Source organism: Muscardinus avellanarius (genome assembly GCF_963383645.1).
Source record: "Muscardinus avellanarius genome assembly, chromosome: 21".
Classification (NCBI taxonomy): Eukaryota; Metazoa; Chordata; class Mammalia; order Rodentia; family Gliridae; genus Muscardinus; species Muscardinus avellanarius.
This window is the reverse complement of record NC_137807.1, coordinates 13,853,604-13,867,259: the sequence shown is the minus strand read 5'-3', so window position 1 is coordinate 13,867,259 and position 13,656 is coordinate 13,853,604. Positions and strand designations below refer to the sequence as shown.

The 13,656-nt window shown below is 47.0% G+C and overlaps 1 protein-coding gene across 1 annotated transcript in view; it reads right to left on the bottom strand.

Moving 5' to 3' along the window:
* Positions 1-13,656, bottom strand: part of BICDL1 (BICD family like cargo adaptor 1) — a gene marked incomplete at both ends in the record, with an annotated part of 110,534 nt that overhangs the window by 9,218 nt on the left and 87,660 nt on the right. Inside the window, 4 exons of the mRNA XM_080717773.1 lie at positions 1,293-1,423; positions 5,520-5,663; positions 6,403-6,621; positions 7,262-7,441. Of these exons, the coding sequence (XP_080573899.1) occupies positions 1,293-1,423; positions 5,520-5,663; positions 6,403-6,621; positions 7,262-7,441 (674 nt within the window). The remainder of the gene's footprint in view (positions 1-1,292; positions 1,424-5,519; positions 5,664-6,402; positions 6,622-7,261; positions 7,442-13,656) is intronic.

Below are 13,656 nucleotides of genomic sequence, written 5' to 3'. Positions count from 1 at the left end.
ACTGGCGCTGGAACCCAGGGACATTTTACCTCTGAGCTATATCCACAGACCTATTTTATTCTTTTATTTGGAAACAGGGTCTCACTAAGTTGCAGATGGCTTCACTAAGTTGCCAAGCATCTGCAATCCTCCAGTGTCAGCCTCCCAAGTACTGGAATTACAAGTATGCACCAGCACACCTGGTTTTTATTTCTTATTTGGAAACAGGGTCTTGCCAAGTTGCTGAGGGCCTAAGCTGCTGGGGTTGGATTTGCACTTGTAATCCCCCTGTCTTAACTTCCCAAGTACTGGCATTGTCATCATGCCCAGCTCCACACAACTATATTACACATACACCTACACACGCACAGGAGACAGGTGTGCCAAAAAAAGCACACCTAGTCTTTAACTGCCGTGTCTACCTGAGGAGAAGAATGGGACTGGGGGTGAGGGTGTGGAACATGGGAACTCTCACCTTTGCATTTGCCTGTATGATTTAATTTTATTATTATATTTTTCTAAGTTTTTTTTTTTTTTTTTTGGTGGTAGTGGGGATGGAACCCAGAGGCTTTCTACCTTTGGGCTATCCTACCAGACCTATTTTATATTTTATTTGGAAAGAGGGTCTCACTAAGTAGCTGAGGCTGGCTTTGAACCTGTGCGATCCTCCTGTCTCAGCCTCCCAAGCGCGGGGATTACAAACCTGCGCCACCACGCCTGGCTTGATTTAATTTTTAAACGGGAGAATACACTCAATATTAGGTACTTAATTTTATTTTAAAAATAAGCCAGGCGTGGTGGTGCATGCCTGTAACTCCAGTTCTTGGGAGGCTGAGAGAGAATCACAGGTTTCTGGCCAGCCTCAGCAACATAGGCCCCCTGCAACTTAGACCCTGTTTCAAAATTTAAAAATGAAATAGAAAAGCTGTGCCAGTGGAATCACAGGAGAATCACAAGATTTGAAGTCAGCCTCAGCATTAGAGAAAGGCTTTCAGCAGCTTAGTGAAACTATTTCAAAATTTAAAAAAAGGGGTCTGGGGGTAGAATGCTCTGGTTCAATCTCAGCAAAATACACACACACACACACACACACACACACACACACACTCTCTCTCTCTCTCTCTCTCTCTCTCTCTCTCTCTCCCTCCCTCCCTCCCTCCCTCCCCCACCCTCTCTCTTCCCGATCCCCAATAAAATAAGTAAGTAAAATAGGACTGGGGCATAGCTGAGGTAGAATGCCCCTGGGTTCCATCCCTGCTACCACACACACACACGTAAAGTAAAATATGATTACGGCAGCCATCCGCACTTACTTGGCAATGGCCTCATCCCGGTCCTTGATGGCCTTCTGAAGCCGCTCCTGTGGCTCTTTGTCCTCAGATGTCACTCTGAGCCGATCCCTCTCCTCCTTCAGTGTGGTCATCTCCATACTCAGCAGTGTCACCTAACAGGACACCGAAAGAAGAGCAAGTGTCACGGTGCCACTGCTGCCGGCCTCACGTGCTTCCCAGGACCCCAGGCGGTGCAGGCGCGGTCCTGCTGCCATCCTGCTCCAGGGCGGGCTCTCCTGAGCAAGGACGCACGCGCTGGGCTCAAGCACAGTGGGGAGGAGCTGGAGGTGCATTCAGCCCTCCACCAGCGGCCACGGCCAGATCCCCTTAGTGCTCGCACGGGCAGACAGCCTAGACTGGAAGTCACTCCCTCTTTCCTGGAACCCAGATCCCAAAGGGAATACAGCCAGGCCACAGGGAGATCATTCGCCAGGCAGCAGACTGGCTCTGCATCCCCTTCGGGTGACTCTTCCTGCCTGAGAACCGAGCTCTCCCAAATTCCTTCCTGTTGGCTCTGTAAAGCTATCAGATTTAATTCTAATGCATTTATTCTCTTTCTGCTTAAACCATGCAAAGCAAATTTCTTTTTGCAACCAGAAACCCTGCCTGGTAGAGCCTTCAGTAAATATTTGTTAAGCAGTGGAAGGGTGGGAACCTCTTCTAGGTTGATAGGATCAGACCCTGCCTTCTTGTTAAGTATTACACTGCGAGACACTTCCAAGAAGGATTAATCCATACAGGTCTGCCTCCCTCCAACAAGGGGACGAATGTCACCTTTCAGGATACTCTTCAGATTTTTAAAGCCCAAATCGAATCATTCAGAATAAAACTGAGCAACGCCCCCAGACTAAGACTGAAGATGAAGCCTCACCTCAAAAGTACAGGGCTGCCCGCCCAGGGAACAGCCACTCTGGAGGAGAGCAGAGGGCACCCAACAAGGACCACCTGTTGTAACGATGGACGGGCAACAGAATTTGCACTTTGAGGATCTGACAAGGAACAGGGTGTTACGCTCAAGACAGCCCAAGGCTGCAGCTTTCCTGGGGGGAGCAGCTCAGGCGAAAGGGTCTGAGAAGGCCACAGCACACACACAGCGCTGAGCCATACAGGGTGCTAGAAATCTAACTATTGGGATTACAAGTGTGTACCACCACACCTGGCTTGGGGTCTGTCCTCTTTGAATCATATATATACTTCCATAGAAATCAGGGGGGAAAAAGTTGGGCATGGTGGTACATGCTTGTAATCCCAGTAGTAGGGAGGCTGAGATAGGAGAATCACAGGTTCATGGCCAGCCTCAGCTACTTAATGAGGCCCTCCTATACTTAGTGAGAACCTGTTTTGTAAAACAAGAATTAAAAACAGGGCTGGGGGTGATAGAATGTCCTTGGGTTCTAACTCCAGTACCGAAAAAAAAAAAAAAATCAGAAAAAAATTGACTATTTCCCACGGCCAAGTTCTGAGCTGCATAAAATTGAAGGCCAGCCCAGGCCCTCCCTTTTCCTCCCCCTCCAAGCCAGCCCTGCTTGCCCACAGCTGTCACAGAATGGATCTATATATGGTTTTGGGTGACATATACCCTCAAATCTTTCCCCCATGAGGTAAGTGCTGGCACAATTAAACAGCTTCAAGGAGGGCCCCTTGAAGTCGTCCACTGAGGCCTTCTCTGCTCTTAACAGTGACTCTAGTGCCAGCCCCAGACGCACACTGTGCTGGGTCTGGTAGAAGACAGCTGACTGGGGCCTCGTGCTCATCTCTGCGGGCTCGTGGTGGGAATGGAGGAAGGGACTCAGGGTAGTTTCAAGGGGAAGTGCAACCTGCTCTGGAACTGGAAGGGTGAGCAGGTAGGAGGGAAGGGGGGCACCTCGAGCCTAGCACGGTCAGTTCTGTGGCAGGACGGAGACACGCGGGAAGGAGCCTGGTGGCCTGTCTGCAAGTCCTACTCAGGAGGATCTTCCGTTATGTGAGCAGGTGACCCAAGTGGACAGTGCAAGAAGGCAGGTGTGAAGTAGGACGGCAGCCAGGGCAGAGGGAGCGCCGAGGCCCTCAGAGGAAGCCAGCGCGCCTGACGAGCAAAGCCTGATGCTCCAGGACACGCTCTCCTCAGTGCCCGGGGCTCCAAAGGACAGCAACAAGGCAGCACTCGCCCCTCCAACCTGGGTGGTGCCCGAGGAGGCCTGGCGGACGGTTGGCTTTCATGCTCTACAGGTGAGTCCTGAAGCCCCCTCCAGCTCCCAGCAGCTGCTCCACATTCCCTCAAGACAGAGGCAGCCCAGGGGCCGTGGGGCAGGAAGAGCAGCTCCCTGTGACCGAGACAGGAGTGGGTGCTGGGCAAGTCTGCAGGTCTGGACTTTGGATCTGTCTCAAACACATAATTACTAGTCAAATTAAATGTAGGTTATTTTTATTTTTCTGTGTGTGGTGTTGAGGATTGAACTCAGGGCATTCTACCTCTAAGCTCCACCCCCAGCCCTATTTTGCTTTTACTATTGAGATGACTCAAAAAAGACAGGAGTTTGCTCAGATAAAGAAATTGAAAGTATAGCCGGGCGTGGTGGCACACACTGGTAATCCCAGTACTTGAGAGGCTGAGACAGGATGATCAAGGGTTTGCAGCCAACCTCAGCTACTTAGTGAGGCCCTCTGCAACTTAGTGAGACCCTGTTTCAAAATAAAGAATATAAAATATAAAATAGGAGGCTGGGTGTGGTGACACACACTTGTAATCCCCGTGCTTGGGAGGCAGAGATAGGAGGATCAAAGCCAGCCTTGCTGGCTTAAGAGACCCTGTTTCCAAATAAAATATAAAATAGGTCTGGGAGTGTAGCCTGGTGGTAGAAGAGTTTCATCCCTAGTACCACCAAAAAAAAAAGAAAAAAAAAAAGAAAAAAAGAAAATTAAATAAAATTAAAATAATATAAAATAGGGCTGGGGGTATAGTTCAGAAGTAGAATGTCCAGGGTTCAATCCCAGTACTGCCAAAAAAAAAAAAAAAAAAAAAAAAAAAAAAAACAACTGAAAGTGGCCTGGTGCACATGCCTATAATCCTAGTACTTGGGAGGCTAGGCAGAAGGATAGCAGGTTTGAGACCAGCCTCAGCTACTTTGTGAGACTCTCTCAGCAACCAAGTGAGACCCCTGTTACAAAACAAAACAAATAAATAAATAAATAAATAAATAAAAAGGGCTAGGGGTGAAGCTCTGGAGGTAGAATGCCGATGGGTTAAATAAAAAAACAAAAACAACAACAAAAAACTAACTTTAGTGAGAGCCAGGCTTCAGTTCCACCCGGCAGAAACCGCATGCAGCAGAGGAATGAGAACTGTCTGGATAAGGACCAGGCAGACTGGTGGGGGCAGGGTTTAAAATGTGGCTTGCTAGCCAGGTGTGGAGGCTTAAGACTGTAATCCCAGTACTTGGGAAGCTGAGACAAGAGGACCACAGGTTCAAAGTCAGTCTCAGCAGTTCAGTGAGACCCTGTTTCAAATTAAAAACTAAAAAAAGAAGCTAGGGGTTATATAGCTTGGAGGTAGAATGACCCTGGGTTAATACCCAGTACCAAAAAAAAAAAAAAAAAGAAAAAAAAAAGAAAAAGAAAAGAAAGTAGCTCACTACCCCTAGCCATTGCACCCAAGGACGACAGAACCAGCACCTGCATGAGCATGGTCAAAGGAAGAGCCTCTGTTTCTTAGGACACACTTTAGAAGCTCGTTTCTGGGTAGAGCTGTGCCTACATCCTTTAAATTTCTAGATCACACACCGTAGATGTCTTTCTCCAGCGTTTGCAAGAGGGATGAAATCACAACGAAACAGCAGAGAACAGCAAGGGCAGAAAGAACTCCCTCAAAGCTGAAGAGCTTGCGGAAGTGATGGCACTTACAGAGGGACCAGCTCCACAGAGACCAACTGCTTGGCATGCCAACTTCCTAGCCCAGAAGCTGCTCAGAAAACACCCCCAAGTGGCCTGGAAGCGTGCCTGCCAGCTGTCCACCAGCCAGGCTGACCTGGGACTCTGTGGACATGTCCCTGGAGGAAATGGAGGACCTGCTATTGTTATTCCTGCGAGTTTTACTTTGAGCTACATGGGAGGGCTGGATTCTTCTAAAGAGGCCCAGTCTCCCTAGGATTGGATGGAGGAGAGCTGCTTCTCATAGGGAAGGGGAGTGAGTGGGCACACTGTCTGTACTGGGCTGAAGGCGGGGGTGCTCACCTGACTGTGGAGTTGCTGCAGCTCTTCTAGGCTCTGCCTCAGTTTACCCCTCTCTCCCTCCATGAGTTCCCTCAGGGCTCTCGAGTCCTCACTGGTCTGCCTTATCTGTTCTTCTAAGGAGTCATCGTCAATTCTCCGGGAGCTCTGATAGCGAAAGGAGGAGACAGAGATGGAGAGGAGAAGAGAATGGAAGGAGGGAAGAAGCAAAGGTGGTCAGTGCAGGGAGAGAAGGAAGGAGGGAGAAAGAAGGGTTATCGGGAGAGGCTGAACGTCAACCTGCAATCAGTAGCAGGACATTCACTTGTATGTCAGGCTTTGAGCACGACAGCTCCCGCCTCCACAGTGATCCAGCCTCCACACTACACCTTCCACAATCCTGGTAGCCCAGGCAGATAGAAGCACCACCTCTGTCTTCCTTCACCCAATGTGGGCAGGGAGACAACTACTCCACAGGAGGATGGCACCTGAAGAGAAACAGCTGCCAGAGCGCTGAGCATGTGACTGGACAGCGAGTCAGGGAGAAACCTGTTACAAAGCCAAAGAAACACCAGGTCTGCCCAGAAGTCGCGGGATGTCTCCACAGGCAGCCACATCTGGACTCGTACCCCACTATCAGGTGCAGAGGGCTACAGAGTACCAACTTGCCTAGACATGTATTTATTTAAGTTTCCAAGGGAAGTCCTCACATTTGAGGCCAACCAGAGTCTGTACATGACCATGTGGGGAAAAGGACTCCACTGTGCCCTAGTGTCTACGGGAAGGTGACCTTGGAGCCTGCACAGGCCCTCTGGCCGACAAAGCGAGGCATCTGGAAGGCATTCCTACGCCAGCCCCAGGTTTACTCAGTGTCCACACTCGACTCCGACCTCCCATCGCCTCTCACCGTGGGCTCCATCCCATCCACGATGCTCTGGATCAGCCTCTTGAGCTCGCTGAGGGCGGTGCGCAAGCTGCCGGCCGGCACATCCTTGGCGGAGGACGTCTCCGACGACTCGTCCATGGAGGAGTCGGTGGACACAGCCGAGTCCGCACTGTCGTTTCCTCGGAGGTGCGAGCACAGATAGCGTACCTGGCAGTAGGCCTCCCAGAGCTGCAGTCTCAGCTGTGCCACAAAGAATTATTCTTGATTACAGCCCCTAGAGAAACCTGGCCATCTTTGTCTCATGTCTGACCCCAAACACAGGCACTGAAGACACAGTGCTGGAAGGATTGTTAAAATCACCCATCCCAAGAAATGATCATACTTATTTTGAGTCCACTGCATCTACCAAGATTCCCTTTCTGACTTTCCCGGCTCCCCGGCCCTCCCATTTGCCATAGAAAGCGCTCTCCTTTCTCGTACAATCAGTTTCTGTGGTTGGAGTCAGGAAATAATAGGGGATGAGTGGTTAGGGAAGCATGAAAAACCAGCTGGAGGGAGGGAGAGATCATGAAGGTTCTAGAATGCTCCATGTCAAGGGAGGAGTCTAGTCACTCATCAACAAGCCTCTCCTAAGAGCATGGTGTGAGACGGAGCAGGACGTGGCTCTGCCTCTGACGCTGTCCTGAGCCCTGCTCCAGCCTCAATGGATAAGGCAGGTGGGAGGCAGAGGACCAGGAAAGGGACTTCGTTCAGGTCCGCCCACCTCGCTCCAGCCAGCAGGTCTAGGGCTCTGCAGGAGACAGCAGAGCGCCAGGGAGAAGGACAGGCCCCAGAAGCCCAGACACCACACACTCCGGGCGGGCGACAGGGATGTCGGCACCTGCTCTCTCTCTTGCTCCAGCTCTTCAGCCTCCATGCTCTGTTCAATCTCTGACAGGAGGGACGTGCTGGTGGCAGCAGAGCTCTGCAGACTCCTCTCCTCCGTGAGCTCCTCCACCTTCACCTGCAGCTGCCTGTAGGAGAGCCGCACCTCCTGCAGCTCCAGCTGGCTTTGGTGCAGCTTTCAGGAAGAGAGAAAATGCTAAAGAGCTTCACCAAACCCAAACTAGCAAGAAGTGCCCTGAGCCTGACTGCTTCCAGCACCACCACTGACTTACAGAAAAACAGAGAGGTGGGAGGGCTGGACTGGACTGCATCAGGGGACACAGTCAGCAAGACCCAGACCTGGGAAGTTCTACAGGCCAAGGCTCCATTTCCTTACCACACAACACATACATACATACTATTATTCTTTTACTTGCTTTTTTTATGTGGTATTAGGGATGGAACCCAGAAGCATTCTACCTCCCAGCTACACCCCATCCCTATTTTTTATCCTTCCTTCCTTCCTTCCTTCCTTCCTTCCTTCCTTCCTTCCTTCCTTCTTTCCTTCCCTCCCTCCTTCCTTCCTTCATTTGGCGGTACTGGGAATGGAACCCAGGGACATTCTACCTCCAAGATACACCCCTCAGCCCTATTTTTTTTTTATCCTTCCTTCCTTCCTTCCTTCCTTCCTTCCTTCCTTCCTTCCTTCCTCCCTTCCCTCCCTTCCTCTTTCCTTCATTTGGCAGTACTGGGAATGGAACCCAGGGGTATTCTACCTCCAAGCTACACCCTCAGCCCCATTTTTTTCATTCTGTATTTTGAAACAGGGTCTCACTGAGTTGCAAAGGGCCTCACTAAGTAGCTGAGGCTGTCCACGAACTGCGGACGTGGTGGTACACGCTTGTAATCCCCGTGCTTGGGAGGCGGAGACAGGAGGACTGCACAGGTTCGAAGCCAGCCTCAGCTGGCTTAGAAGACCCTGTTTCCAAATAAAAATATGAAATAGGTCTGGGAGTATAGCCCGGAGGTAGAAGGGCTTCCAGGAACCCCAGTACCGCCAAAAGAAAAAAAAATTTAAATATCAAATGTTGATGAGGATGTGGATCAGAACTCACTGCTGGTGAAAGTGGAAAGTGGACAAACACTTTGGAAGTTTCTAACAAAGTTAAACATATTCCTATTGTATTACCCAACAACTCCACTCTTAGGGATACACCCTCCAAATATAAAATGAGCGCAAAAGACACACACAGGATATTCCTAACAGCCACAGAGAGGAAAGTCCAATGCTAATGAAAATAGAATGGGCTAATAATTGAGGCATATTCACAGGTTACCCGTACACATCACACACGGCTGACTTTCACACATGACAAGCAAAAGCCAGATGTAAAAAGCACATACTGTAGCCGGGCGTGGCGGCGCACACTTGTAATCCCTGCACTTAGAAGGCAGAGACAGGAGGATCACGCAGGTTCGAAGCCAGCCTCAGCTATTTAGTGAGGCTCTCAGCAATTTAGTGAGACCCTGTTTCCAAATAAAATATAAAATAGGTCTGGGAGGATAGCCCGGAGGCTAAAGCCTCTGGTTTCCACCCCAGTATCACACACACAAAAAAAGCACATAAAGTATAATTCTCATAAAAAGCTCCCAAATTTCATCGAGATAGAAGAGGTGGAAGTTGGACTAGAGGTGTGCTTTGAGCAAGTGGCAGGGTGCTGCTCATGGGGAGCTGATAATGTTTTTGACCCTGGGGAACGGTGTTACACAAGCGTACATATTTGTAAAAATTAGCTTGACTATCCATTTAGGGTTTTGCATGCCTTACTATACACATGATAAGTTTTCATGAAGAATGAAGGGCGGAAAGTAGCTTGGAAAGAAGCTGAGAGTGGAATTCAGAATAGCATCTGGGTGGTGATGCCAAGAGCTTCCATCCCATGGGGAAAGCAGCATCTCCCTGCCTTCAGTGTCATACCTATCCATTTAAAGAAAAGGCCAGCTGGGAGGCTGAGAAGGAGGGTCACAGGTTCCAGGATAGCTTCAGCAACTTAGCAAGACCCTGTTTCAAAACAGAAATAAAGCTGGGCATGGTAGCATACGCCTGTAATCCCTGTACTTGGGAGGCTGAGACAGAAGAATTGTGGGTTCATGGCCATCCTCAGGTACTTATGAGACCCGGTTTCAAAATAAAGAATAAAAAATAGGGCTGGGGTATAGCTTAGAGGTAGAATGCCCCTGGGTTCCATCCCCAGTAACACAAAAATAAAAAAATTGCTGGGGTATAGCTCAGAGGTAGAATGCCCCTGGGTTCAATCTCCAGTTACCAAAAAATAAACAACAACAAAAAACAAACAAACAAAAAAAGACAGCTCTAGGGCAGGAGAGGACGATCTGCCTCATTACTTCCAGACCGGGTAAAAGTGAGTTTCCCAACATCACTGTGAAGCAGATCTGGACTCGTGACTCCCATTTCAGGGGTCTCTTCACTCGCCACATACCCTGTTTGTCACAACATTGAGATGCCAATCTGTCTTAAGATCTCTAAGGGCTGGGGATACAGCTCGGTGATAGAGTGCTTGCCTAGCATGCATACAGTCTACCTAGTTTCACAAACCAAAACCAAAACCAAAACCAAAACTGTGCTTGAGCCAAGCATGGTGGTGCATGCTTGTAATTCCAGTACTTGGGAGGCTGAGACAGGAGGATTGCAGATTCAAAGCCAGCCTCAGCAATTCAAGGAAGTCTTCTACAACTTAGTGAGACCATGTTTCCAAATAAGAAATAAAATAGGGCTGGGGGTACAAATTTGAGACAGAATGCCTCTGGGTTCAATCCCCAGTACCACAAACAACAACAAAAACAACAAACCGCTTGCTTAAGTATCTCTGAAGAGGAAGTTCCACTGTTTCCATTCTCTTATGGCAGAAATATATGTGCTTTCAAGCCCTATCTAACTGAAGTCCTTCAATCTATACAGTAAGCAGTTTTTGTTTGTTTTTTTCGGTGGTATTGAGGATGGAAGCCAGTGTACCTCCAAGCTACACCTCTAGCCCTATTTTTTTTTTATTCTTTATTTTGTTTCTTTTTGTTTTTGTTTTTGTTTTTTGGTGGTACTGGGATGGAACCCAGGGGCCTTCTACCTCCAGCTACACTCTCAGACCTATTTTATTTTATTTGGAAACAGGGTCTTTTAAGCCAGCTGAGGCTGGCTTCGAACCTGCACAATCCTCCTGTCTCAGCCTCCCAAGCGCAGGGATTACGAGCGTGCACCACCACACCCGGCTTATTCTTTCTTTATTTTATTTTATTTTATATTTATTTATTTTTTATTGGTGCACTGTATTCATACATCATAGTAGGATACATACTTTTGTAGACATACATGCACACTTTTCCCAGTCAGCCCCAACCCATTCCCCACCCCATTCTCTCCCTATCCCTCCCTCCCATGCTTGGCTTAGTAGTTGACATCTAGTATTATGGCAATTTATCTAAAATTAAAAATGATAATCTCACATAACAGTTTCATTTGTCTGATACCAAGCTTTTGATGACTTAAAGATAACATTTCAATATTTCTTTTTGCTTTCTTTCTTACCAGAGAATATTTTTTTCTATTTTTTAGGTGAAACTATCATATATTTATGTATTTATTTTTCAGAAAAAAATCTATCCTAATATGGAATATGGACTCTAGGTACCCAAAACGATCTTGAAAAAGAACAAAGCTAGAAGATATATATTTTCTGATTTCAAACCATATAAAGCTACAATAATTGAAACAGTGTAGTAGTATTCTAAAGGCAGATATATAAACCATTGGAGTTAAATAAAAGCCTAGAGCTAAATTCTTCCCTATATTGTCAAGTTATTTTTGACAAGGTTTCCACGAACATTTGGTGGTGGAAATATTAATCTTTTAACTAAATATTGTTAAAAAATAATAATTACATGGAAAAGATTAAAATTGGACCCTTACCTAATCCCATATACAAATATTAACTCAAAATAGATAATAGACCTAAATATAAATCTTAAGACTATAAACTTTTAGGAGAAAATCTGGGTCATAAAACCTCACAACATTGAAATTGGCAGTGATTTCTTGGATATGATTTCAATGGCACAGGCAACAGAGGAGTATACAGACTCCCTAAAAAATAAAAAAATAAAAAAATTGTATATCCAAAGACAATGTAAACAGAGTTAACAGTTACTAATAGAATGGGATAAAATATTTCCAAATGCTATATCTGAAGGTATATTAATATTCCAACTAGAAATCCTAAAAATTAACAACAATAAAGGCAAACAATACCCTTTAGATATAGGTAAAAGACTAACATAAATAATGAATCTCCACAGATAACCAATCTTAGTTGTCTGTTGGATGGAAAATCTTGTTTCTCTAGTTCTGGAGTGTGTTACCTATTTCTTCTTTGTAGTTAATCTCTTTGAGTATTTTCTCTAGCGCTGGTTTTGAAGACATAAATTCCTTCAGTTTCTGTTTGTCATGGAAGCTTCTTATTTCTCCATCTAATTTGATAGAAAGTTTTGCTGGGTAGGAAATTTTTGGCTGGAAGTTGTTTTCTTTCAGAGTTTGGAATATGTTACTCCAAGCCCTTCTGGCTCTCATGACTTGGTTTGGGAAGTCTGGAGTGATTCTAATTGGTTTGCCTCGAATGTCACTTGGCCCTTTGCTTTTGTTGCCTTTAAGATTCTCTGCTTGGCTTCCACATTGGTCATTTTGACAATTATGTGGCATGGGGATCCTCTTCTCCGATCCTGTCTAAAGGGAGTTCTATAAGTTTCCTGGACCTGTGTATCAACCTCTTGCTCTATGTCTGGAAGATTTTCTGCTATTACTTCCTTGAAGAGATTGTTGATCCCTTTGGTTTCACTTTCTTTTCCCTCCTCTATTCCAATTATTCTTAGGTTAGCTCTCTTAAAATGGGCCCATATTTCTTCAATATCAGATTCCTGCTGTCGGATATTTTTTTCTAGATTAGAAACTATGCGTTCATTTTTGGTTTGCTCATCTTCTAAGAGTGAGATTCTGTTCTCCATGTGTTCTAATCGGTTGTTTGTGCTTTGAATTGAGGCCTTTACTTCATTAATTGCATCCTTTATTTCTTTTTGGCTCTCTCTGAGTTCTTTTCGAAGCACCTCTATTATTTCTACAGTTATTTTCCTGATTTGATCTTCTAGAAATCTCTGATTTTCAGTTTTATCGGGTTCTGATGTTGTGGGGTTGTGGGCATTTATTGCTCCAGTATTATTCCTCTTTCCCATGATTTCGGATGTTTGTGCCTTCTCTGGGTTCTTCCCTTGGGTCACTATGACTTCACTTAAGGTGTTCTGGATCTCGAGTCTGTAGTATCTCAGACCCCACTACTCCTTTACTGGGTTGTATCACAGAGTCTCCGACCCAGAGAGTCGATAGAGGCTGCTTTAGACTGTGGGGAGTGCCAGGTTGCACGTTCTCCTATGGTGTGATATCTCTGCCACCGCCGCTCCCCCACTGGGTCAAGTCCCAGGGAGTACATTACTGGAATTTCTCCTCTGTGGCCCGCAATTTGACTCACTGTTCTTGAGTACGCAGATGTAGCTGTACTGGATTCGGTGAATTCGCTGCTGCTGCCGCCGGTGGCAATATGGCGCCACTGCTACGCCCTCGGCTGTGGGGCTGGTGTTTTTCTTCTTGGTTTTGATTTCCACTCTGAATCCCTGCAGCGTGTGCTGAGCTCGGCCACTGGGAGCTTTAGATGCTCTCTGCGCGGAGAAATCCCGCCTGGCTGTTCCGCAGTGGCTCACCTCGGCTTGCTGTAGCCGTCCCGTGAATTCGCCGGTGCCGCCGGCAGTATGGCGCTGCTGCCGCGTCTGCCGCATCCTCGGGCGTGAGGCCGGTTTATCTCCTCTGTGGCTCTGTTCTCAGTCTGCTTTCTCTCTGGAGCCTGGTGATTTTTTGTTTCACCGGTGATGGTGTTTTCTGGCTATGAAAGGCGCTGATTTTGTGGTAATGGAGATTTGTTGTTAGTGGGGCTCTTAAGCCCCGCTTTTCTCGGTCGCCATCTTCCCGGAAGTCCCTTATTCTTTATTTTGAAACAGGGTCTCACTGTGTTGCAAAGGACCTCACTAAGTAGCTGAGGCTGTCCATGAACTGTGATCCTCCTATCTCAGCCTCCCAAATGCTGGGATTACAAGTGTGCACCACCGTGCCCAGCCTATTTTTTTCTTTTGTTTTTGGTCCTTTCTCTCTGTCTGTCTGTCTGTCTGTCTGTCTGTCTGTCTATCTGTCTCTGTCTCTCTCTCTCTCTCTTTGGTGTGTGGTACTAAGGTTTGAGCTCAGGGCCTTGTGCATGCTAGGCAAAAGCTCTACCGCTAAGCTATATTCTTAGCCCTTTTTAT